General features: G+C 43.4%; 1 protein-coding gene across 13 annotated transcripts in view; it reads right to left on the bottom strand.

Annotated features, from left to right (window-relative positions):
* LOC124136041 (germinal-center associated nuclear protein-like) overlaps window positions 1–25,396 on the bottom strand; it is a 40,877-nt gene extending 15,481 nt beyond the window's left edge. For 3 of the 13 annotated variants that reach the window (XM_048383056.1, XM_048383058.1, XM_048383067.1), the window contains exons 1-17: window positions 25,247–25,396; window positions 21,617–23,329; window positions 20,116–20,205; window positions 17,587–17,781; window positions 15,933–16,153; window positions 12,700–12,868; window positions 11,488–11,712; window positions 10,405–10,494; window positions 8,386–8,528; window positions 8,135–8,203; window positions 6,961–7,110; window positions 5,850–6,121; window positions 4,441–4,660; window positions 2,927–3,127; window positions 2,304–2,406; window positions 1,818–2,008; window positions 997–1,154 (exon numbers count right to left, since the gene is read on the bottom strand). In XM_048383056.1, the coding sequence (XP_048239013.1) occupies window positions 997–1,154; window positions 1,818–2,008; window positions 2,304–2,406; window positions 2,927–3,127; window positions 4,441–4,660; window positions 5,850–6,121; window positions 6,961–7,110; window positions 8,135–8,203; window positions 8,386–8,528; window positions 10,405–10,494; window positions 11,488–11,712; window positions 12,700–12,868; window positions 15,933–16,153; window positions 17,587–17,781; window positions 20,116–20,205; window positions 21,617–23,297 (4,178 nt within the window). In that variant the 5' untranslated portion in view covers window positions 23,298–23,329; window positions 25,247–25,396. Of the gene's footprint in view, window positions 1–996; window positions 1,155–1,817; window positions 2,009–2,303; window positions 2,407–2,926; window positions 3,128–4,440; window positions 4,661–5,849; window positions 6,122–6,960; window positions 7,111–8,134; window positions 8,204–8,385; window positions 8,529–10,404; window positions 10,495–11,487; window positions 11,713–12,699; window positions 12,869–15,932; window positions 16,154–17,586; window positions 17,782–17,811; window positions 17,869–20,115; window positions 20,206–21,616; window positions 23,330–25,246 lie in introns of those variants that run through there. The other 10 variants (XM_048383065.1, XM_048383059.1, XM_048383061.1 and 7 more) reach the window with 10 other exon arrangements.
* Between the last annotated feature and the right edge of the window lie 2,321 nt (window positions 25,397–27,717).

The following is a 27,717-nucleotide window of genomic DNA, read 5'->3' as shown; positions in this document are numbered from 1 at the left end:
TGTAACATCACAAACACCTGACTCACCTGTCTGTAACATCACAAACACCTGACTCACCTGTCTGTAACATCACAAACACCTGGCACACCTATCTGTAACATCAAACACACCTGACACACCTGTCTGTAACATCACAAACACCTGGCACACCTGTCTGTAACATTACAAACACCTGACTCACCTGTCTGTAACATAAAAACACCTGGCACACCTGTCTGAAGCATCACAAACACCTGACTCACCTGTCTGTAACATCACAAACACCTGACACACCTGTCTGTAACATCACAAACACCTGACACACCTGTCTGTAACATCACAGACACCTGACTCACCTGTCTGTAAAATAAAAACACCTGGCACACCTGTCTGTAACATCACAAACACCTGACTCACCTGTCTGTAACATCACAAACACCTGACACACCTGTCTGTAACATCACAAACACCTGACACACCTGTCTGTAACATCACAAACACCTGGCACACCTGTCTGTAACATCACAATCACCTGACTCACCTGTCTGTAACATCACAAACACCTCTAACACACCTGTCTGTAACATCACAAACACCTGACTCACCTGTCTGTAACATCACAACGCCTCTTACACACCTGTCTGTAATATCACAGACACCTGACTCACCTGTCTGTAACATCACAACGCCTCTTACACACCTGTCTGTAACATCACAAACACCTGACTCACCTGTCTGTAACATCACAAACACCTGACACACCTGTCTGTAACATCACAAACACCTGACACACCTGTCTGTAACATCACAAACACCTGGCACACCTGTCTGTAACATCACAAACACATTACACAACTGTCTGTAACATCACAAACACCTGACTCACCTGTCAGTGACATCACAAACACCTGACTCACCTGTTTGTAACATTGCAAACACCTGGCACACCTGTCTGTAACATCACAAACACCTGGCACACCTGTCTGTAACATCACAAACACCAGTGCAGATTCTCACCTGATGAGCGTTGCCGTACCAATGACAACAATCTCCTCCACTGTCTTCTTCCCAGCATCCAGGTACAGCTGCACCGCCCTCACGTAGCCTGTAGAGATCTCCTTCACAAACTCATCGATCACCTCCCAGAACAGCTCCTTTGCAATCATCTTCACAGCCTGAAACATCACACATATAGTGTCACACAAGGCCAGTGCAACATTCATCTTCTTATATGCACAGGCAATACGGCAATTACACAATCATCAGGGACAACGTGTACAAAGGTGGGGGAGAGAGTGAGGTAGTTTGCGTGAGTGAGTTAGTTTGTGTGTGAATTAGTGAGTGTGTGAGTGTGTAAGTGTGAGTGAGTTAGTGAGTGAATTAGTGAGTGCGTGAGTATGTGAGTGAGTTAGTTTGTGTGAGTGAGTGAGTGAGTGAGTGAGTGAGTGAGTGAGTGAGTGAGTGAGTGAGTGAGTGAGTGAGTGAGTGAGTGAGTTTGTGAGTAAGTTTGTGAGTGAGTTTGTGAGTGAGGCGGTGTGAGTGAGTATGTGTGAGTGAGTGAGTGAGTGAGTGAGTGAGTGAGTGAGTGAGTGAGTGAGTGAGTGAGTGAGTGAGTTATTGCTCACTCACTTACCAAGGAAGAAATATTATCAGGGTGATTCTTGATATCAACCCATGATCATAGGTACCTGCAAATCCTGGCCACCCTTGCCTTAGTGCTACCCAGCAATCTCCCCTGAACACTACAGTTAGAAAATCATTGAGATGGAAGGGTTTTGTGACTCATGTTCCGGTGTAACAGGATAACACTGTGATCCATGGACTCAATAACTGCCCACCTCATTAGAAAACTGTGCAGTCTCTGCTGCTGCTGCTGCTGCCGCCGACTCCTCCTGGGTTGTGGTCTCGGCTAGCGGAGACTGCACCGGTGTAGATGGAGAGGCTGGTGTCTGCAACACCACTGCTGACACTGGTGTGGGTTTCTTATCAGGAACAGACTTCTCCACCTGTTTCTTGCCCTTGGCTCCATCTGACACACAAGCAGCAGAATGGATATAAACAGTCAAGAAATAAAAGTCTAAATAAAAATTGTTGCCACGGAAACTTGTAAAAAATTTTTTTTTAAATTCCAAACTATAAAAAGGCACCAGTTAACCACTCGTCCTGTCTATGTGCCAAGTTTGGTTAAGATATCTCTCATGTTTATTTAGTTCTGCTCCGGAAACGATATGTGACAGACGGACGGACAGCGCCAATTCTTACATAATTAGAGGAACAAGCAAGCTGACAATATCACGGCAGTGAGAGAACACAAAGGAACGTACCATACTTGAGGATATCCTGACCAAGTCTGAACCTGCCGTTGTCATCAAAGCTGCAGTGAGGTTCTGGCAGATGGAGAGGAGGGAGGGCCGACCCACTGATCACCTGGACAACCACACAATGACAGCATGGAGGATGAGTGAGTGAGTGAGTTGGGTTTAACACATAATTTCAGTAATATCATATTGTTGGTTTTTGTTTGCTTTTTGGGTGTGTTTGTTGTTATATATTTTGTGTCTGCATTTATTTCTAACCTATAAAAGACGTACATGAAAAGTGATTTTGTTCATTGTTGTTTAAAGCGGTCTGTAAATAATTGAGTCTGGTTCAGACAAACCAGTGATAGATATCAAGAGCATCGATCCATGCAATTGGGATACCATGACATGCATCAACCAAGTCAGCGAGCATGACCACACAATCCTGTCAGTCACCTCTTATGACAAGCATGGGCTGCTGAAGACCTATTCTAACCCGGATCTTCACGGGTCTGGCAAATGGATTTCCACATTGCACAGATTGATGCTCATGCTATCAACAACTGGAGCTTGACTACTTTACAGGTTGTCGTGATATACCTACAGTGTTGCTAGCATGGGATAAACCCACCCACAATTCCACTCACCTCTCCGACAGGAACCATTCTCTTTGACTCGATCAGTGTTATAGCTCTGCGTGGAGAATAGGCACTTTCTGGAACCATTAAAGAGTTCTTGTCCAATACGACAGCGCTATCGGCAACTCTCAGGCCATAAAAACTACAGAATGCTGCTGCTTCATTGACATCATCGAAGGAGAGGATCCTCACAAGTTCGGTCAGTGGGAACTGAAAATAAATGCACAATCATCACATCAGATCTGAGAACTGCAGCTATTGGGTAAGATATACACACGGTCAATGTTAGCACTCACAGGCTGAATTATTCCTGACCCTCTTATGCATGTTTACACATCAAGGCCACTTTTCATGGCTCGATCCTGGCACCATAGGTCACAAGTTGTGCCCCTTGTAATGAAAACGTGATATCCAATTAGATCGCTGTTCTTATCTCGTATATTGGCTTCACAAAGATGGCAACTACCATAGGCGACAACCTAGTCGATCAGATAACTAAAACATTGGTGATTTCATCCCTGACAGACAGACACAGGCATTCATTGAGGGGTTTAAAAGATGAAAAATATTTGTGTCAACAAAATCAGGCAGCAGTAAATCACTTCATACAAATATGAACCAGTCTTGGATTTGTGTGAAACGTTCTCCGATTGGACTATCGATTTGTGCGATAGTCCAATCATTTTTAGCACTGGAAAGTGGGCTTGATGTGGCAAAGGTGGAAACAAGACTTGGACAAAAAGGCTAGTGGATGGTCTTGCCATGGGAAGATGACAATGTTGAAACCAACAGCACGAACCGCCAGCCATTAGACCAAGGAACAAACTCAAACATCAGAACCAAACCCACAACCAGTGCATCCTGACACAACCTTGTAACTATGGTAACCAGCACCTCCTAAGATCCCTGGAGACAAAATACCCTAGTGTAAAACACCATGCTTCAAGTTACTGCGAGTGGCTGAGTGAGTGATTGTTATTTCAGTGTGATCACGGTGTGTCAGCTGAATGTGAGAGGACATTCCAAAATACCAGAGGTCTAGGATGTTTTTCCACAATTATGAAATGTCTGGTATTCAAACCCACAATCATAGGATACTGGCAGACCTAAGGTACATAACTCTGCAGAATGAATTGCAGCATCTTAGACAAAACTGTGAATAAGGAGAGGTGAAATGGGGTTTAATGTCACGTTCAAGATTATTGCACTTCTAGCAATGTGCCTCACTTATGCTGATTTTATTGTGAGGGTAAGCTAACTGAGATATCATGCCGCAGCTTAAAATGGATACCCCACTGAGGAACATTATACTACTCAGAGCTGACCAATTCTTGTTTTACCCCCTTAATGCTGATCACCAGGCAGGGGAACAAGTACCATCTTTTAACATCTTATGGCATGACGCAACAGGGATTGAAACCCAGCCCTCAGCACCCAGGGCAGATGCTCTATCCACTACACCACATAGGTCCTCACTTGGAGAACCAGCAGCTAGAACACCCCTGATGCTTTACTGTACAAACCTGGGATTTCTTCCCTCCAAAAGCTTTGATCATCGTCTGCAGCGCCAGACTTCTGACTTGCGTGAAGTACCGATGGATGATGCAAGCATTCAGGAAAGATGACTCCTTCACAAGACGGAAGAAGCGCACGTAATTGTTGCTGTTGAGTGCTGTGTACACCTTGATGACAAACTTGATCTCCCAGCTGTTGCGGACCTCTGACCTGAGCGTCTGAACTTCTCTGTAAACAAACCAACATAAGAAACATAACACAGAACCAGGGCCCTCTTGGCAATGTACAACTAGAAATTATTTACGAATGATCAAGTTTATAGAACTATCATGACTATAGGAGTACTTGATTTTCTTTCTGTTCTTTTTTTCACTTATAACAATACCAAATGCAGACGCAAGGCTAACATGTCTCTAAAAAACATCTACACAATTTTTGTGACATCTTATCATAGCAACAATACAATATGAAATTGCTTTTCAATTCTAACATCTTGACTGTGAGTCTTAACAAGTGGAACTGCTGATCAATATACATGTGTCTGAGAGAAGGAAAGTTTGTGAGACATATATGTTCTGACCGTTTATGAGCCAAGATGGTTTAAAGCCGCTTTTAACAATATTCCAGCAACATCATGGGAGGGCACACCAGAAATGAGCTTCACACATTGTACACAATCGAATCGAACACAGGGCTTTGGTGTGACGAACCAACGCCTTCACCACTACCTTTAGTTCACTAGTCTTAATAAAGTTAACATATAGCAACACCCATAAAAAATTCAAATTTCTACTAGTCCTTTTGATACCTTAACAATTTGGCAGTGACGACTACAGGACAAGTGCCAATTTCTAACGCTGACTAGTCTACACGACTGCCCCTTTGACTGTTTATGACAACACACAAAAGCAACATTTAGGTGGTGTTTACAAAGATGTTGTACGTGTATATTATATGTTTTAGGCTCAAACGTTTCAGCCGAATGCTCAAGAAAAGCACACGCAATATTACCCATCATTAACCCAAGAGTTTTAGGATGGTCTCGAACATCAACTTGATTATCACATTAAGAACCTTTGAATGCTTCAGCATTACAAAAATAATCTTGTGAGAATATATGAACATTGGTTAAATCAACAATTCATCTCATTTCTTGGAGAGATTCTCAAAATATTCTTACCTTTTTGTCATTATCTAAATTTCATTGTAATGTGTGTCAATGGCCATGAATGCCATCAAAAACAAACAAACAAAACAATCAAAACAGCATCCATTCTTATTCCTACTTTGTTGAAACTATTCAGATTAAGTCTTCATTCAGACTTCAACGGCTGCCATTCTGTTTTTGTCACATGACCATGATGATCCCTACAGCTCCTGAACTCCTAACACCACCACAGTTCCAACAGAGCCCTACCTGAGTGTGTCCCCCTCATTGAGATTCATGAGGACAATGAAAGCGCGGAACTCTGCCTCATTGGGACAGAAGACTTGATGCTTGACATCCAGGTCATGGTACATCTCCTTCAGAGTCTGCAGACACTTGGTCAGGTTCTCGTTGTTGATCTTCTCGTCGAACACGTGCATGTCCTCCTCACACAGGCGCTCGGAGCAGAAGATGTGGAACCGGGCACATTTCTCCAGCAGCTCCACCGCCTCCCGGTTGATGAGCTGCTGCTGGGTGATGTCCTGGAACAGAAGCAGGGGATGTTTGGGTTCGGGGTCCAACGACGCTCTCAGCTGAGTGCCAGCTCTAGCCAGCAGCCAGTAAATAATGGCGTCTGGGGCAATTAATGGCATTAGGAGCAATGATCCAAGGTATCAGTACGTTGACACACGTCATGGAGTCTGAAGTTTAGTTTGGGGTAGGATTGAAGGTCATGGAAGTTAGGGGAAAAGGGGAGAAGAGGAAGGGGAAAGAAGGAGGGAAATGGAGGTTAGGGGGGGAAGAGGAAGGGGGAGAAGAAGGGTAAAGGGAGGAGGAAGGGTTATTAAATTAGGGGGAGAAGAGGGAGGGGGAAGAGGAAGGGGAAAGGAGGGAGAAGTGAGGGTTTTCTAAATTAGGGGGAGAAGAGAAAGGGGGAGAAGAGGAAAGGGGAAGAGACGAGAAGAGGAAGGGGAAAGGGGAGGAGGGGAAAAGGCAGGGAGTGGAGGGAGGGGTAAGGCAAAGGAAGATTGGGATGGGGGAACAGAAAGGAGGGAGGTGAAAAAGGGAAGTGGGAGAGGAGAAAAGAGGAGTGGCAGGAAGCCACCCTTGGCAGATGAACTAGTGACGTGAGGGGAGGTCGCAGCCTTTAGTTGTACATTAACTACGGATATCATTGTGTTCACATACTGGAAGAAACACAGGCAAGGCAAGGAACAATTACAAAAGACACTGAAGATGACAAAGCCAAGAATGAAGATCATGTATGTTGTTACAGTTAACAAATGCATTAACCATGATTACAAAGAAACAAGCAATCGCCACACAACCGTTTGTCTGAAGAACAAATGACTTTCAGTGACTGGTAACCTCCGACACAAACCTTCCTGATTCCTCGTGTTCTGTCCCACAGGAAGCCATACCAGTCCATCCAGCGTCCGTCCGTGCCCTTGTCCGCGATCTCCGTCAGCAGGTAGTCCATGGTGCGCACCAACACGGGGATCGGGCGCAGCTCGTGGGGCAGGGGCTCGTCCTGAAACACACACAGTCAACACAGGCTCATCCTCCCTTACCCATAATGCTATTTTACAGGACATTATCACGGTCTTACGTGGCACACAAATGTGCATGCAGTTAGCACAAATGTAGAAAATAGGAGCTGAAAAATAATATACAGCATCCTGATGGACGCACAATAATATTCAGAATGCACCTACAGGGTATAAAGAGCAGTTATGGGTGTCTGTCATTTCATCCATCAATCATGACCACTGTCCACATTATCATTGATTCATTCCAGGCTAAAGTATTTATCAAAATGTTTTGGTTTTGGTTGATTTGTTGTTTAACGCCGCACTCAGCAATATTCCAGCTATATGACGGCGGTCTGTAAATAATCGAGTCTGGACCAGACAATCCAGTGATTGACAGCATGAGCATCGATCCACGCAATTGGGATCGATGGCATGTATCAACCAAGTCAGTGAGCCTGACCACCCGATCCCATTAGTCGCCTTTTACGACAAGCATAGTCGCCTTTTACGGCAAGTATGGGTTGCTGAAGACCTATTCTACCCCGGAATCTTCACGGGTCTTATCAAAATGTACCATTCCACTACTTTACTGGACCCTCACATTGCCTACTAGGGACTCTTAAAGTTATTTATTAGGGGTCACCTGGACCCCCAATAATGTAAGTCAAGGTAAAACCCTGCATTGTCATTTGCAGAAACACCAACAATGACCAAGGTCTGTCACAGCGATTTATCCAGGATTACAAATTAAGTGCCCTTGGGATATGATGAAATGCATCAGCCAAGTCAGTGAGCCTGACCACCCCACCCCTTAATCACCTCTTTACAAGCATGGGTCGCTAACCACAGGGCTGTAGATATGTTGCGAGTGAGTGCGGTTTTAAGCCGGTTTTAGCAATATTCCAGCAATATCAAGGCGTGGGACACCAGAAATTGGCTTCGAACCAGGGTGTTAGGGCTGATGAATGAACACTTCAACCACTAGGCTACCCCAACGCCCTGTAAATGAGTAGAGTTCCCTACCTGATCTGCCGACGATCTGCTATACTCTTTCACAACACGGGAGTGATCTGCGCGGGGATTCTGACCGGGCTGTCGGGAAATAGCCCAAAAACACAGCTGTATTCACAAGTGAAAGATCAACCCTAAATCAACATTCTATTATAACAAAACATAGACTTTTATTTCATAAAAAAAATCATGTTTTGCAACATATTGCCCCAATGTTGATTAAACATGTGATTTGAAAAGATAATGAAAATCTAAACACTCACGATGTTCTCCGATCCAGGAACATACTCAAACATGCCGAGTCGGCGCTTCTCCTCCCTGTCATACCTCTCCTTCTCCGGGCACATGTCCATACACGTCCCCACGAACGCCCGCGCTGTGGCCAGGTTGGACTGCTTGGTGCGTCCTGGAGTGATGGATCAACACACACATTGTACGTACCAGGGATAGAAAGTTTGCAAGCCTGAGTCGGTTTGTCTAATGTTCAAGGTACCCTGATGGCACGCACTATTTCAGGCTATTAATAGGTTGCCTTTATCTTGATTATCACTATTAGGGCTTTTAAATGTCACAGCTTAATTTCTTCCCAAAGAATTCCCAGTATTTTTGAGGCCCATTCATGCTTTCAGCCAGCGTTTATTGGATTTTCAAAACACCCCACCTCACTGCCAAACACCCCACCTCACTACCAAACACCCCACATCACTACTAAACACCCCACCTCACTACCAAACACCCCACCTCACTACCAAACACCCCACCTCACTACCAAACATTCCACCTCACTACCAAACACCCCACCTCACTCCCAACCACACACCTCAATACCAAACACCCCACCTCACTACCAAACATCCCACCTCAGTACCAAACACCCCACCTCACTCCCAACCACACACCTCAATACCAAACACCCCACCTCCCTACCAAACATCCCACCTCACTACCAAACATCCCACCTCACTACCAAACATCCCACCTCAGTACCAAACACCCCACCTCCCTACCAAACATCCCACCTCACTACCAAACATCCCACCTCACTAACAAACACCCCACCTCACTTACAAACACCCCACCTCACTACCAAACATCCCACCTCACTACCAAACATCCCATCTCACTACCAAACACCCCACCTCACTCCAAACGACACACCTCAATACCAAACACCCCACCTCACTACCAAACATCCCACCTCAGTACCAAACACCCCACCTCACTCCCAACCACACACCTCAATACCAAACACCCCACCTCCCTACCAAACATCCCACCTCACTACCAAACACCCCACCTCACTACCAAACATCCCACCTCACTACCAAACACCCCACCTCACTACCAAACATCCCACCTCAGTACCAAACATCCCTACTCAGTACCAAACACCCCACCTCCCTACCAAACATCCCACCTCACTTCCAAACACCCCACCTCACTACCAAACATCCCACCTCACTACCAAACATCCCACCTCACTAACAAACACCCCATCTCACTTACAAACACCCCACCTCACTACCAAACATCCCACCTCACTCTCAACCACCCATCTCACTACCAAACACCCCACCTCACTCTCAACCACCCACCTCAGTACCAAACATCCCACCTCACTACCAAACATCCCACCTCACTACCAAACATCCCACCTCACTACCAAACATCCCACCTCACTACCAAACTCTCCACCTCACTCTCAACCACCCACCTCACTACCAAACATCCCACCTCACCACCAAACACACAACCTCACTACCAAACATCCCACCTCACTACCAAACACCCCACCTCATCAGTTGATGGTCCCCAAGTACCTACAGACAAGTACCTTCAGTGTGACGACAGTCAACACACAAAAACAGTAAAATGGAAGACAGTTGGTAACTATGAAGTTCCATGCAGGTCGGACCAGAGCTATTAACTACTCATAATATTCTGTTTTCCAACTATTCCATCACAGTTCCTCTCAGTATGGGGGGGGCACGGGTGGCCCAGTCGTCTAAGGCGCCGCGATTCGCTGTGCAGAGTTGCATCCCTTGGGCACGCCAGAAACCTATGATTGTGGGTTTGAATCCTGGTTCGCCCCGATTATGTTTCTAGGTTTGTCAGCACCATACCCGTGCTCGTGGGTTTCACCGAAGTGGTAAACGTCTGCATCACTTCGGGCTTTCCTCCCACATTAAGCTGACATGCCGCGATATAACTGGAATACTGTTAAAAGCGGCTTTAAACCCAACTCACTCACTCACTCACTCACTCTCAGCATGGCGACCCACCTTCCCGGATGAACTTGTCCCGCTGGTCCAGAATCTTGATCATGTCATGGACATTCTTGGCCACAGCGGTGCGGAGGCTGCTCAGCGACACTGCGGACACACAGAGAGAGAGTGACTCTTCAGCTCTTCATGGGTGCTATCTCGCTGACTTGACTACTGACCTTCTCATAGTATTAGACAAAAGAATTCCCCAGGTCCCAAGGAATAAGTCCATTTTATAAACCTATTCATTGGGATCGCTATTAAGTAAGAGACTTCTTTCTATAGGCATTAAAACCTATTGTGAGGTTATACTTTCCAGTCGGGTTAAATCTCATAAACAGGAAAGTTGTAATGTCCCAGGGATTTTATAGGATATTCAAGTCATATTTGCTATAATATCCCAGGGATTTTATACAATGTCCTGGGTATTTTATTAATATAACTTCCGTTCAGATTGTAACATGTAATGAAATGTAAAATCAAATGACAAATGTTTTCTTTATATTCCCGAGGATCGAACTCGCAACCTTCATATCTATAGCCCAGTGAGTGTACCACGAGGCTACAGAGGTGTTGATAAGCCTCACTGGTTTTTAGATATTTTACCCGCATTTCGTAAGGTTCATGGAAAGTATGTTCGAAACATAAAAATGTTGATAAATGTTGTTTTAAGTTTCTTTTTTTCAGTTTACAAGTATGGAAAAACACTTTCCCTCGGTTTTGGTAGACAGCATGCCCTGGGGGTCGGGAAAAAGCGTGTTTTCTCCAATATGTATGTGTGTGTGTGTGTGTTGTTGTTGTTTTTGCTGTTGTGTTTCTGTTGTTTTGGGGTGTTTGTCTGTCTGTGTCTCTGTCTGTCTGTCTGTGTCTCTGTCTGTGTCTCTGTCTGTGTCTCTGTCTACATAGATAATCAACTGGGCAACTACAGGGATTGATAGTGTGAACCACATCCAATCGTTTGCCACCTTCTAACCCATCAGAGACAGCACAATTGCAATCAAAATATATGTCAACTATTTTCATACTATTTTTGGCTTTTAATGGGTTGCCATAATTTCCTTTGTGTGTGAGACTTTGGTTGAGACGTCAAGCTACAATCACCTGTGTCGGAAGTGGTCTTGGTGGGGCTGGGTTTGGGGGAGGTCCGACCTGGGCTGTGGCTTGACATGGCTCCATGTCTCTCATAGCTTGCTGGTGACGGGTCTCGTGGGAGGGCGACCTTCTTGCTGACAGCTCTCTGTATGTCCCTAGTCCCGGCCATACTGCTCAGTTCATCATCCACCTCATCCTCATCCCACTTGGACTTCTTGACACTCTTACCTTCAACTGCAGAGAGAGCACAGATGTCAGTGCCATACTTAATACTAACACCACACACATAGTGTCACACAAGGCTAGAGCAACATTCATGTTCTGTTGGTTTGGTTGTTGGTTAACGCCGCACTCAGCAATATTCCAGCTCAATGATGGCAGACTGTAAATATCCAAGTCTGGACCAGACAATCCAGTGATTGACATCATGAGCATCAATCATGGCAATAGGGATATGATGACATGCATCAACCAAGTCAGTGAGCCTGACCACCGATACTGTTCACCTCTTACGACAAATGTGAGTCAGTGAGTTTGTGCATCAATCAGCGTTTGTCCAGCTGTATCACATCAGTCTCTAACAACAAACAATAGTTATCATTGTTAATAATTCAAGGAATACTACCTCTATTACATCATTGCCAAATTCCTGAATTGTGGATGTCAATCACACGATGAAGATTTTTCAACAGATTGACACACAGCCATGGAGCCATCAACACAGTGAAAATAAAGTGACACCCCCACCTGTGTTGTCTCTGATCGTAATAGTGAAACCCTCACCTGTGTTGTCTCTGATCGTAATAGTGAAACCCTCACCTGTGTTTTCTCTGATCGTAATAGTGAAACCCTCACCTGTGTTGTCTCTGATCGTAATAGTGAAACCCTCACCTGTGTTGTCTCTGATCGTAATAGTGAAACCCTCACCTGTGTTGTCTCTGATCGTAATAGTGAAACCCTCACCTGTGTTTTCTCTGATCGTAATAGTGAAACCCTCACCTGTGTTTTCTCTGATCGTAATAGTGAAACCCTCACCTGTGTTGTCTCTGATCGTAATAGTGAAACCCTCACCTGTGTTGTCTCTGATCGTAATAGTGAAACCCTCATCTGTGTTGTCTCTGTTCGTAATAGTAAAACCCTCACCTGTGATACCGCTGATCATAATAGTGAAACCCTCACTTGTGTTGCTGATCGAAACTGAAAATTTACTGAAATCCTCACCAGTGTCGCTGTTCATAATAGGTGATGTCTCAGACCCCTCTGGTGAAGCTGCAGATGTGACTGATGTTGACCTCGCGACACCGGGGGAGTGGGAACTCCAGAAGATCTGCATCGGTGGGATGCCCTTTGCCAGAACTCTTCCACGGGACTTGGCCTCGGCAGCAGTTTTCTGAAATTAAAGAGTAACTTCAGTGTATATTTCAAGGTGACTGAGAAAGGTGTTACGTCACTTCTAGCATTATTCCAAATAGATCGGGGCATGAGACACCAGCAACACCATACCACTAAACACTTCTAGGTCCCAGAGCCTATTCCATACCACCAAACACTTCTAGGTCCCAGAACTTATTCCATACCACCACACACTTCTAGGTTCCAGAACTTATTACATACCTCCACACACTTCTAGGTCCCAGAACTTATTCCATACCACCACACACTTCTAGGTTCCAGAACTTATTACATACCACAACACACTTCTAGGTTCCAGAACTTATTACATACCACCACACACTTCTAGGTCACATAACTTATTCCATACCACTAAACACTTCTAGGTTCCAGAACTTATTCCATACCACCACACACTTCTAGGTTCCAGAACTTATTCCATACCACCACACACTACTAGGTTCCAGAACTTATTCCAGACCACCACACACTTCTAGGTCACATAACTTATTCCATACCACCACACACTTCTAGGTCCCAGAACTTATTACATACCACCACACACTTCTAGGTTCCAGAACTTATTCCATACCACCACACACTTTTAGGTCCCATAACTTATTCCATACCACCACACACTTCTAGGTCCCGTGAAGATTCCAGGGTAGAATAGGTCTTCAGCAACCCATGCTTGTCGTAAAAGGCGACTATGCTTGTCGTAAAAGGTGGCTAACAGGATCGGGTGGTCAGGCTCGCTGACTTGGTCGATGCATGTCATCGATCCCAATTGCGTGGATCGATGCTCATGATATTAATCACTGGATTGTCTGGTCCAGACTCGATCATTTACAGACAGCCGTCATATAGCTGGAATATTGCTGAGTGTGGCATTAAACAACAAACCAACCAACCAATCTAGGTCCCAGAACTTAATGAACATGAGCATCGATCCACGCAATTGGGATGAGATGACATGCATCAACCAAGTCAGTGAGCCTGACCACCCGATCCCGTTAGTCGCCTCTTACAACAAGCATAGTCACCTTTTACGGCAAGCATTGGTTGCTGAAGACCTATTCTACCCCAAATCTTCACGTAAATGGGGATGCTTTAAGGTTTTGCTTGAATTTCATCGCTGATGTGTGTTTTACACGGAGCTGTCTAACAGTACAGTGTTTCCCTAGTCAGCACAGTAATACAGTCAACTATGTTTATAACTAACACACTTATAACGAACTGGCGGTCTTATTGTTTTGTTCCGGCCATTTGCTGTATATATGTTGTACATACGCAGCACTGTCGCTTATAACAAACTACTGTGTTCCCTCATTATTGCGCCCTTCAATATAGCGCTAACTTGGTTATAGCGCGCTGTAAAGCATGGCTCCCAAAATTTACAAACATTTTCAATAAACTCAAGTTTTCCAACTAACTCACCGTTGTAATTAACAGCAACCACAGTCAGATTACCGCTATTGACGCCTTGAAACGAACTTTAGTTGCAAGAGAATGGATACACATATCATAAATGCCGTACCATGACTCGCTAAAAGTTATATTTGAGGCAGTTTGACAATTAAATGTCAACATAACGTTTTCGCAATCAAAATACATGAAGTGTGGGAAGTCCCTACGGTGACTGGTCAAAATCATTCCATATGTCAAAAAATATCCTGCATACAATTTGTACCAAACTGCTACGCTTATGGTTCTTATAAATTTAAGTATATATGGTGGAAGCTGAAACTAAAATAACATCATATTGGAATATATTATTCCTGATAAAATAATAATTTCAGATACAATTTCTTCCGACCATTGCATCAAATGTCTTTAAAGTGGTATCACAGGGCACGTTTTAACTGAATCAACCGTAGATTGGGAGGAAACACGTGCACAGCTGATTGCTATTTTTTCGGCTTAGTTACGAGAAAATACACAAGGTTATTCTAATCTCTGCATATAAAACAATGACTTTGAGAGCAGGAAATACATCTTTAATGGTAAAATCATCATGTTTAGTGATGCTTTATATCAAATTTCATACTTTTATTGACCAAGTTTGTTATACCTGTTTATTCACCTGGGTTTTTCTAAAGCGCATATAAATACTCGATAAATCTTTTTTCACACTATGAATCATAAATAACTTCTATTCTAATCTTTTTTGAAACTCTGAAACGTGCAACGTAGATCGTTTAGGTAGGCAGAGCATGTATACTGTTTTGTTGGTCATCTACCACCTACGACTCGACCTTCGTTAAACCGCTGATCATCTATAACCCTCATCAATTATTTGGACCCCGAAGGTAGTGTTGTAGCGAGGGATCACTGTAACATTAGGGGTCCCTTTGAGTTTGTTATAACCATAGTTTACTGTATTAGACAACAAATAATCCAAACTACTGAGGTTGATATCCACTTATGGACAACAAGCAAACAATCCAAAAACCCTGCAAATTTCTACAAGTCCTCATAATACCTTAACTATTGGGCTGTTTGGCAAGGACTACAGGACTGGTGCCAATTTCTAACACTGATATGGTTCGCATTTTGTGTGCTCATGTGCTTCGTTCAGTTTCTATATGGAGAGGTTTTACTTTTGTTGAAATAGAAAACTGATTTCTGTGTGAACATAATTTGACTGTGTTATTATGATTTTAACCTTGCCGTTGACACTCATATGTCAGAAATCTCAAGCGGGGAACGTCTGTGAAACTTCAAAACAGAATTCTGAAAGTGAGTGAGTGAGTGAGTGAGTTGGGTTTAACGCCGCTTTTAACAGTATTCCAGTTACATCGCGGTGTGTCAGGCTAATGTGGGAGGAAAGCCCGAAGTGATGCAGGTCTCAGACGTTTACCACTTCGGTGAAACCCACGAGCACGGGTATGGTGCTGACAAACCTAGAAACATAATCGGGGCGACCCGGGATTCGAACCCACAATCATAGGTTTCTGGCATGCCCAAGGGACGCAACTCTGCACAGCGAATCGCGGCACCTTAGACGACTGGGCCACCCATGCCCCCGAATTCTGAAAGGCAATGACAGACTCTGAACTTACATGGTCATGGAAGTGAATGGTTGCAGATTTCTTGTTGACATTTGGGAACACCTTGGACACGGAGCCGTACTTGGAGAAATGTTTACGCAGAATGGAGCCCTTGTTGAACTTGGTGGGGATGCTCTTACAGATGATGGCAATCTTTGAAGTCACGTCCTCCGCTACTGATGGCAGTCTACGCAGCCTCATTGTGGTGCTGGATCTTGACTCACGACTTCCTTCTACAGCAAGGACTTCCAGTAAATATATGCACTACATGAACATGGCAATTATTTGCTTATTCAAGAGTGAGCAGGGAGCGAGTTTCATGCCAGTGGCATTCAGTGATACAATATTCATCCATTGATGTTGTAAGAAAATTAGATCAATACCAAACATGCCAAACAAACAGTTCTTTTCCAGTTTTATTAAGTCAACATAAAAATCAGTGCTATATAGCGGTGGAATGAGTGAGTGAGTATTTATTTACAATCATAACAAGAAGACAAAGTCATCTATATCCCCCGCCCATTGTCCAATCTTAAAGACAATGATATATGCAATCAAATGTGACAAATTCTCAGTTTGTCCACCTGCTTGTGGCAGACATCTTCCCGAGGCAAGGGAGTTAAATGACTATAAAAGTCCAGTTTCCACCCTTGCCGAACTAGGCTAGCATTATGGAGTTACATTTTGGCTGGACTAACGAGTCTATGCATAGTTCAATCAAAATCGTGCACCAAAATCGTACACTGTCGTACAGATTTCGGTCGATTGCAGGATTTGCAAAGCATGTTCACCGCCAACTCGTCAGCAGATATTTCCAAATGTTTTCATGTTTCTAATCAAGGTGCTCACGTGATTTAATGCATTTCGCGATATAAGACCCGTTTTATCAGAATATAGATGCTGATTGTCGATCAGATCTAACTGACCGGGCGCCACCATTTTGTGTGAAGCAAACGCAAGTGATACAAACACGTAGTCAACTACATCACAGTTCAAGTATTATACCGCTCCAACAAAGTTGGCAGGTGATACAGAACTGAAACGGGCTCCGTTCATCATCCATCATGTTTTGTTTCCAGATCAGAACTTAGAAACCATAAGAAATAACTTTACAAAACTTGGTACACACAATCACCATATGGTGATTAACCTTCAGAACTTAGAAACCATAAGAAATAACTTTACAAAACTTGGTACACACAATCACCATATGGTGTAGATGTGCCTTTTGCAACTTAGTATTCCCTTAATTATTATCCCCCGCCCAGTTATATCACGGCGTGTCAGCTTGATGTCAGCCCGAAGTGATGCAGGTCTCAGATGTTTACCACTTCGGTGAAACCCACAAGCACGGGTATGGTGCGGACAAACCTAGAAACTTTAATGGGGCAAACCGGGATTCGAACCCACAATCATAGGTTTCTGGCGTGCCCAGGGGACGCAACTCTGCACAGCAAATCGCAGTACCTTAGACGACTGGGCTACCCATGCCCCCCAGTCCGATAGTGGGCAACACCTAATTTTATTTTGTTCGTAGAAACAGACGAAAATAAATTGCTTGGACAGCCAATGAAATTGCACGGAATTAGTTGCCAAATTAACCTTGAAAAGAACTGGAATATCTCTTATCTTATCAGTGTGGACTGTCAGCGATTGATTCACATACCCTGTCCTGGCTCCATGTCCTGGCCCCTCGACCTGGACGTGGATGGATGGGGCTCTCTCCTGTCACTCACAGAGGGGCGGGGCTCTGTCCTGTCACTCACAGAGGGGCGGGTCTCTGTCCTGTCACTCCTCATGCCCCGCCCACCTAAACCACCCAAAGCACTGGAAAACAGGCTCCGGCCTCTCTTTGAGGTACCTGAACAAAAAATCAAGTGTTGTTTCTTATCAAGGATGCAATATTGGCAATCAAAAGCACAGATCTGTATCCAAATCAGACTGCAGCCTTGAAACATGACCATAAATCTGACACATCATTCAAGCTGGGACCAGCTGATATTATTTTCTGGTATATTCCAGTACATTCCAGTACATACAGGTACATACAGGTACGATCAGGTGTTCTGGAATCACAATCCCTCTAATTGATGATTCTTGTCCAAGTTTTACAATTTGCGTCATTGATATTACTGACCCTGCTTATGGCTAAGTTTTGTGATGGCAACAATTTAAGTTTTTTAATACCAATCCAAATTTGCTACCTTTTTGGATTTGGGTCAACAAAACACAACATAACATGCTTCAATGTCTTCACTAGGTTCGTTTGTTTGTTGTTTAACGCCTAAATCACCAATATTCAAGCTATATGCATGATATGACAACAGCCGGTAAATAATCCTCTTGACCAGACAATCAAGTGATTGATGTTGTGAGCATCGATCCACGCCTACATATTATCAAGACAATCAAGTCACGGAGTCTGACTACCTGATCCATTTGGGGACCAAATCTGACCCAGAATCCCCACAGGAGGTCTTCACTTAGGAATAAACATACTTTACTGGAGCATTCTTATTACTAAAAGTGACGATTCATCTTTAAATTGGTTGCTTCATTTTATAATTGCGTTTGCTCCTAACCATGCTGACAGGAAAACAACATCAAGAATGAGGTGCCTTGGGAACACAATTCCTACTCCCTGTATCTTAAGCTACGAAATCCTACTTATGTACTGCTTTGAATTTACCATGCTTACTGATATCCAGTGGTCACTGGTATATAATGTAAATCTTGATATTAATGCGAGTGTGAATTAAATGCGGAAAATGCGAGGGGTCTTTGCTCGGATTATTAAACATAACATTCATATCAACAATAAGACATTTTGGATAGCAGAAATACCAACTTAGACATACGCTGAAAACAAACAACTATGTATTCCACATCACTGTTTATTGAGCAGCGCTTGTAACAAGTATATAAATAATGTCATTCAAACGCTAATTACATCCTGTGAATTGTCACTGCTGGGATCAAGACAAGAGTTCTACACACTTAGTCACCACTGATCACACCTGTGAGTCCAGACAGACACCACCCACGCAACACAGTGTCTTTGTTCTTTACGACTGTGTCGAAGGCCGACACGAGCCAACATGCATGTATTGTTTTAGCAGATGTACACTACTCAGCGCTAATAAGCAGTTCTATTTGGTGTGTGATTGGATTAATGTAATTTTGGATTAAGGTGAGGATTCTCCTGTAAACCTGACAGAGGACATTTATTTATATATAAATCCACTGGTGCTTGAGAGGAGGGGGGTGTCACATTCATATTGAGTCGCATTTTTGGCTAGGGGCCAGCGGTCGCTTTCTTTTGGAGATGCATTAATTTTACAATTTACAGTAGTTATGATCCAAGCCTTCATAATGTTCAACCTGAAGTCTTGGTTGACTTGGCACTGGCCTTCGCTCCGTCACGTCGAGTGAGTATTGTTTTACGCCGCTTTTAGCAATATTCCAGCAATATCACGGCAGGGGACACCAGAAATGGGCTTTACACATTTTAACAAATGTTACATTTGGTATAACACTTTCTTAGTAAAGTACAGATTCTCTTACTTTTTGGGGGTTGAGTCCCAAAATAACAATTGTCACATTTGACCACTTTCTAAATGGCATTGTGTATTCATTTACACATTGTACCCATGTGGGGAATCAAACCCTGGTCATCGGCATGACAAGCGAACGCTTAAACCACTAGGCAGCGTTAGAAATTGGCACTAGTCCTATAGTCCTTACCAAACTGCCCAATAGTAAAGGTATCCTAAGGACTAGTAGAAATTGGCCCATTTTAAAGGTTTTGCTATATGTTATCATTATAAGGGCTAGTGGACAAAAACTGTTAGTTTCTAACCCTGCTAGGCCACCCCCCCCCCAGCCCCCCCCCTCGTCACAGTGCCTCAGAGGGAACATGATGAAAGTTATTACACCCCTGCTTCCCCCAGCCATTTAGATTCGAGGACAGCCAAACCTTCCCTTTCAAAATGTCTAAAAACAGAAAAGGGACACAACTCCAACTCTGAACAGCAAATGGCATGTTTGACAACTAGGCCACCGTGGCTGTATATTCATTAAATTAGACACATTGTACTACTTTCATTTTCATGACATAATAATCTCTGCCCCAGACAGAAACTATGTCACAGATGTGAGAATCGCTCCTTGTTGTACCAAGTACACATGTACTTACTCTCGTCATCTCTTCGGATGCTCCTCTTCCTGTTCCTATCTTCCTCCATCACAGTCTCTCGTTCCTCCCCTCCAAACAGACGACCGCTGCCTGTAAACAAGTCCCTGTTACCATGGTTACTGCAGACTAGACTGGAGTCTACAAGTCTGGGATTGTCACTTGACATGATTTGTACTAGACCAGGCAGATCTTGGTGTTATTGTGTGGACTGTTATAAACAACTTGAACCAGGCCAAAATACATCTTACTAGACTCGGTCTTCGGACTAGTGGCTAAATCCACAGACTGCATCTTCTCGAGGCAAGGGAGTTAACTGACTATGTAAGTCCATTTTCCACATTTGCTGAACTGGGCTTGAATAATGAAGTTATATAGTTTGGCTGGACTAACGAGTCTAATAAGTCTATGCATAGTCCAATCAAAATCGACATCTGGTTCGTAAATTGCCAACTGAGGGTTGACAGATATTTTCCAAATCTTTTCATGTTTTTGATCAAGGTGCTCACGTGATTTTTCATGTACTACGTGAAGTAAGACCCGTTTTGTTACAATATAGATCTTAATTATCGATTAGATCGTCTTGACTGGGCGACAGCATTGGAAGCAAATGCAAGTGATATGAGAGGTGGAATCTGATTGGTCAATAGGAAGGACATAGAAGGGAAATAACTTGTAATAGCCACCAGTGGCGCTATGATCATGACGATCGAGCCCAGAAATTTCAGCCTAGTTCGGCAATGGCGGCACCTGGACTCTTACAGTCAGTTTACTCCCCCTTGCCTCGGAAAGATGACAGATTGTCACTGGCCATGCTCACAGCACCCACAGAGCGAGTGAGTGAGTATGGATTTACGCCGCTTTTAGCAATATTCCAGCAATATCACGGTGGGGGACACCAGAAATGGGCTTCACACATTGTACCCATGTCGGGAATCAAACCCGGGTCTTCAGCGTGACGAGAGAACGCTTTAACCAGTAGGCTACCCGACCGCCCGCACCCACAGGGAGAAGCTGAACAAATACGGTACGTCTGTTTGTCAGACATTGTTGCAGCTTCCCAGTGATGGCTAGGTTTACTAGTTCCAACACAGCACAAGAAAACAAAATTAATCAGGCTGATGAAGAGACAGAAGAGAAACACATACTGATTCTCTAAAATTCACACATTCATCATCATTATCAATTACTTAAAGCAACCATTCACATCTATCTACATGATGTAAGATATTCTGTATCAACTTAAAGTTTTCTCAATTGTGTCCAATTTACCTACCAACTCATAACCATGACAGTCAGATAAAAACAAAATTATGTTAATATAATATATTACATGTATAATATGTGATGGATCAAGAATATTTGGGGGGGATACTTCTTTGTTGTGAAGACTTCAAGACTGAGCACATAATTTTATAAAAAGCAAAATATTCATGATCCCTAGATTCTTTTGTTCAGCAAGAAATAAAGTGATGCTAAAATTTCCAATCAATGACAACCCTACCTGATTCCTTCTTCATCGGAGCACCAAACAGTCCTGCTTCTGATCTCGGTTTCTCGGATTCACGGAACACTGATGCTGTGGACTTGAACGTCGTCTTTCCAAACAAGGTCTTGGCTCCAGGCTTTGTTTCCCCTGTCTCATCATCTGGACCGGACTGACCCCCGGACCTTCCCCCCGTGACAGGAAACCCCCCTGTGCTTCCTGCCCCACCCATGAACACCTTACTGCTGCCAAACACGCTTGAGATCGGCTTGCTTGAAGTAGCCTGACTTGCACTCGAGGTGTGCGACAGAGGAGCTTGCTCCGTTACGAGGTCAGTGGAAGGAAGGTCCGATTTCTTCCCAAAATGTCGACCACTGCTGCTTGATCCTGCAGATTTGAACAGATTCTCAGAGGTCGCTTTAGCACTTGTTTTGGCTCCAAATAAAGTGCTACTCCCTTTCCCGACACCACCAAATGTTGGGGATGCCCTGGTGGTGCTTGGGGCTCTGAATACTGAGGAAGAATCTTTCTTCGCACCTCCGAATACACTTCCTGAATCAGAATGGCCAAAGACTGGAGTTGACTCTTTCTTGGCACCAAAGACAGAAGACTGGGTGGCTGCTGAGAAGATGGAAGAGGTGACAGGCGGTCCTCCAAACACAGGCGAAAGAGATTTACCAGTTGTCGTGGTAACACCAAAACCTGATCTGTCTGATGCATTAGTGGTTGCACCAAATACTGCTTTTGAAGAACTTCCACCAAATACAGAACTCTTTCCACCAAAGGCAGATGACGTAGGGGTTGTCGATGTTCCAAATGCTGATGTCTGGAAGGTTGAGGCTCCTGTCACCTTCGAGTCCTTGGCACCAAACATGCCCCCGCTGCTCCCAAACCCTGACCCAGCCACCGCCCCTTGAGCATGCTGTGAAGAAAATCCACCTGATGTGGTTTGAGATGCCCCCTGATTCCCACTTTGTCCAAAGACTGACGATGTTGCAAACGGGTTGGACTGGGATGCGGCAGATGCAGCTCCTGAAGTGGCCATGAAAATATTTGACTGAGCTGTGGTGCTTGCTGAGGTCTGCCCAAAGCCAGTTGGTTGGCTTTGACCAAAAACATTTGACTGAGTTTGGCCAAAACCACTTGATTGGCTCTGACCAAAACTAGAAGTTGGTGGTTGTCCAAAAACTGATGGCGTCTGTGTTTGACCCGGAGTCTGACCAAAACCTGAAGAGGAGCTTTGTCCAAAAACAGATGTCTGAGTAAGTCCTGGATTTTGACCAAAACCTGTCGATGCACTTTGTCCGAACACGGCTGTCGTTTGTGTAGGTGCTGAATTTTGACCAAAGCCTGTTGATAAGCTCTGTCCAAACACAGATGTTGTTTGTGTGGGTGCTGGATTTTGGCCAAAACCTGTCGATGCTCTCTGTCCGAACACGGCTGTCGTTTGTGTAGGTGCAGGATTTTGACCAAAGCCTGTTGATAAGCTCTGTCCAAACATAGATGTTGTTTGTGTGGGTGCTGGATTTTGACCAAAGCCTGTCGATGAGCTTTGTCCGAAAACGGATGATTGGGTGGAGTTGGATGCCTGAGTCTGTTCAAACATGGAGGACTGTGTCTGGCCAAAGCCTGTCTGCTTCATCTGTCCAAAAGGATTTGTCTGACCAAAGCCAGAACCAGATTGGCCAAATCCACTCATCTTGGAATGGTCTTGACTTACAAGCACTTCCTCTGCAAACACAGATTTATTCACCGTTGTAAATCATAGCATTCACATGAACATTCATTGTTACATTAAATATCATCTAGTCATGCTTATAGGACTGCACGGTATTACCACTATAATGGTATACAGCAGTACATTTTTAAAACAGTACGTATTTCAATATTTTTACTGTGTTCCAGTATATGACATTTATTTTTCACAAATTTCGTTATTTCTATCGTTTAATCTAAAATCTACTCTGAAATTTATTCATAAATGATGTTTCCCTTCAAAATTGATTGACAAAACAGAGAAAACATTGATGTGATTTTTCCCTCAGGTTGTTATCTCCCCTGTATCCATGACAACACAATGACAACTGACCTAGCTAATTTTGACATCGTCGCAAACAAGACGGGGGAAAATCGTGTTCCAGTGTTTATTTATGAAATTGCTAGTAATATTTACTTTGGTATACAAGAAATTAGGATCTACATGTACAATCAGTGTCACTCACTGTCAAACACTTCAGCTAAAAAAAATACTGCAATACGTATCGCAAAGAAGATACTTGCATTCCATTGCAGTACACACAGACCTATCATCTGGACAAAATTGTAATATCATCTAGACTGGTCTCCAAACATGTCTTATATATTTGCTTCAAAACATCAAAATATCATATGTCAATAGTTCCTCCGGAAAAGACCCCAGTCTGAAAGAGTGATTAACATAAACTCAGGGCTGGATTTAAGGAAGTTGATTAAACCTGCACCAAGTGCATGTTGACATAAAAGCCAAGTTGCACCAGACAAAACCAGGTTGCATCCTGGTCAAATAAGAGGGATAGTATCTAATATAATTTATCACCACCAAATGAACAATACTTTGTGTTGTGGGTTGCCAGATCCTGTCTATAATCTAATGAAACCTAGTTGAAGACCACATGGGAGTAATGCACTTTTTCTGACTTCAATTACCGCTGAGTGAAAGATCAAACTCACATTGCAAGCTTGTGAAGCTAAGCTAGGCTGATGAGTTAATCTAATTAGCCAACATTTTACCACAGGACGACGGGAACTATCCTAAATTATTAGTGCTTGTTTACCAAGCAATCCGCACCGAAGTGTTTACCAACATGCACTTATGCAGTAGACATTTTTCTCCTTGACACATGACAAAATTTAGATTTTCCTAAAATTACATTGGATGCGGATTATTTGTCAAAAGACATAGCAAACCCACACCCAAACTAACAACTAACTCAAAGGATCGAAAAGGTATGCCTAACCTGAAGGATGACAAATTGATGATTGATTGGTTAAGTAGTACGTACCCAACCCTAAGAGACCAGACCAAAAGGTTGATGTGGGATGCCTTTTTCAGAATGTTTAACGACAGAAGTTTATTTGCTTGGCTTTGAAAATTATTTGCAGGATTTTTATAGACAAAAATCTGTCTTTCCAAATTACACACTGCACTAGAACTAGAAGGACTAGTGCGGGCATTGACAAAACCCTACCTTGCGAAAGGACTGGATATATTTAATGACAACACCTAACAGCATGAAAATAGGATCAGTTTAGTTTAGTTACTAATAGGAACTATTTAAAACAAATCAGGAAAGTTGATTTTGTCGGATAGAAAGGTGCAGGGCCATTAACATCCCCACCCCTAAACTTGAATTCTATCCTAAATCGAACTTTTGAACCGGTCCCTAGGGAATGGTGTTTGATCGGAAAGGGGGTTAGAATTGTAAACTATCCGGTACGCCCGGTAAACTACACTGTTGTGTTGCTGAAATATTGCCAAAGTAACGTTCTATTTCTATTTACAATGCCAAGCCGACCTAGAGTCCCATACGACATATGTTGAATCAGTCACAGAGCAAGATGTTCCCGCTTCTGCGTTAAGCATGGAAGCTGTTATACACAGTTACTGACCAGGGACATCAGGCTTCGAGCGAATCACAGCTACTCCGCATATCTTTTCTAGATTTTTCTCTGCGATACCCTAAACATGCACATGTAACCAGTTAGAGAGTGAGTTTTCCCGGTGTGATTAGACACCTTACGACTCAAAACTTCCGGTCAAAAATAACAGGCTCGCAGAAACGAGTAACATTTCGACTCAACTTGAACAGAAACGACACCTGCATACAGATTTGTACCCGCAATTTTACCAGAGTAATGCGACAACACATGGGCAAACCAAGAACGATTATTACATGACCCAGAGATTCCCCTGCAATATCCTACAATCACAACTAAACCAGTCTAGCATATTTAGGGAATCAAAGCGGAGCTGTGCCGAAACGGCTCCGAACAGATAAGGAACAAAGCAAGGTGCGAAAGATCGAATGGCAAAAAGTGTCCAACTAGTTCGAATACATTTACATTCCCTATTGTCTATATGGCTAGAATTAAGCGAGTTAATATAAACCCACATTCACACAATTCATGGTGACGTAACTCAAAGACCATTATTGGCGTAGCACAGACGTCATATTGTTGACACGTGTAACGGACTGCCGGATATGTGAATGCAGATTATGTAAGTTATCTGTAAGATATTTTATATAGTTTTTGACTTTAATTGTACCTCATATGCTGCAGCTAGCCATTCTCTGTATTATGCAGTGTATCATATATCTGCCTATAAAGCGACGTGCATCCATGTGTGTGTGGCTGCCTTTACTAGTCCGGACTAATGCCGATTTCATAGTGCTAGCCCAACGAGATACCATGCCGCAGTTTAACATGAATACCTCACTAAGACACAGTATACTGACTCCGAGCCGACCAGTCCTTGTTTTAGCCCCTTAAGCAGGGTCACAGTGAGAAACATCTTTTACCTCTTTGGTATTACGCGGCCGGGGATCGAACCCCCGAGCTTCCGCTATCCGGGCGGACGTTCTACCACTAGGCCACGGAGGCGGTCTCAAATATAAAGTGACCATGCAGGCATCCGCAATAAGTGAGTGAGTTAAAATCGCATCGGCACCATTTCAGCCATACAGCTACGAGACCAAGTTGATATTTTCACTATTTTCACCCTATAAATAGTGAAATTCAAGTTTCAGACACGTGGTTGCATTTTGCTCCTGTGTGAGATTCCCCTTCCAATAGAGGTTGAAAATCAGCCATGGTGAGTAGAAAGTTAACGAACGCTGAAAGATGGCAAGTGACAGGCATGAAAAATGCTGGCATGTCATGCAGGGCCATTGCAAGACAAATGGGTCGTCATCACAGTGTTATCACTCGTTTGATTGTCAAACATGGTCAAACCAATGATGTCAATGACAGGCATATGTCTGGTAGCCAAGAAAGACCTCTAACAGAGAGGATAGACGTCTTTTCAGGATAGTCAGACGAAATCCATTTGCCACTTCAACTTGAAGCCGCACTTCATGAAGAATGGATCCGTTTGCCTCAAAGAAGCATTCAACGACTTGTAATAAATAAGAGGCGTAGGGTTGAAGCTGTGGTCAATGTCCATGGATTAACACACGTTACTGACGTTTCTGTCTTGCAATAGACTCTGCACTCCCTAGGGTGTCTATGTGACACCTGATATGGTCTGCTGATATCATGACAGTTACATGACAAAAAAAAGTTTTTCAATGTTTTCTAATCCTTCAATTTCTGGTCTTCGGTAAAATTCCTTTCTGCTCATATTCTTTTGGAACACAAGATAAACTTGCTTTGGGACAACTTTTGCATCACATGAGGTTTACATATACGGCTTATAACAATCGTACATCTCGTTATAATAGTCATCATTAAGTGCCAAAAGTAACAGCTCGCAAATATGGTGGGTGGCGCTAAACTTTTGTGCATGTGTATATAATTGGTCGCCACCTGCGCTCCCGTATGATATACTTTGGGTACATTTAATGGTTGTACACATCAATACATTTACATACATTCATATTATATTCAATTTAACACTTTCCATACACACAGATTATTCATGGACAATAAATCACTTTTAAATGATCTTATTTTATATATTTAAAACCTTGAGCACAACTCCAGGTTATACAGTACGGATCAGGGGTGAAGATAACGGTTTGTCAAGAGCTGCTTCAGCAGCAGCATCGGCTTTGGGGTTACCTGTTATGCCTACATGACTTGGTAACCAGCAAAAGACGAAGTCACATTGACCAGTAGAAAGATCATTGAAAAGTTCTAAAATGTCAAGGATTATGGGATGATTTGAGGAGACAAGGCAAGACGATGAATCTGAGAAGATGATGAAATCTTTGGTTTGGTTTTGTTGTTTAATATAGGTCAAAGCTGTTACGATAGCTTTGGCCTCAGCAGTGAAGATTGAACAGTAGTATCTGGGTTTCTTGAGGGGACAGTTCTGGTTCCATTAATGGTGGCACTTGCAACTTTGCCACAATCCTTGG

The sequence above is a fragment of the Haliotis rufescens genome, unplaced genomic scaffold, assembly GCF_023055435.1.
Source record: "Haliotis rufescens isolate VD_foot unplaced genomic scaffold, xgHalRufe1.0.p SCAF_44, whole genome shotgun sequence".
Lineage (NCBI taxonomy): Eukaryota > Metazoa > Mollusca > Gastropoda > Lepetellida > Haliotidae > Haliotis > Haliotis rufescens.
The sequence above is the reverse complement of the archived record's forward strand: the minus strand, read 5'-3'. Positions and strand labels throughout refer to the sequence as shown.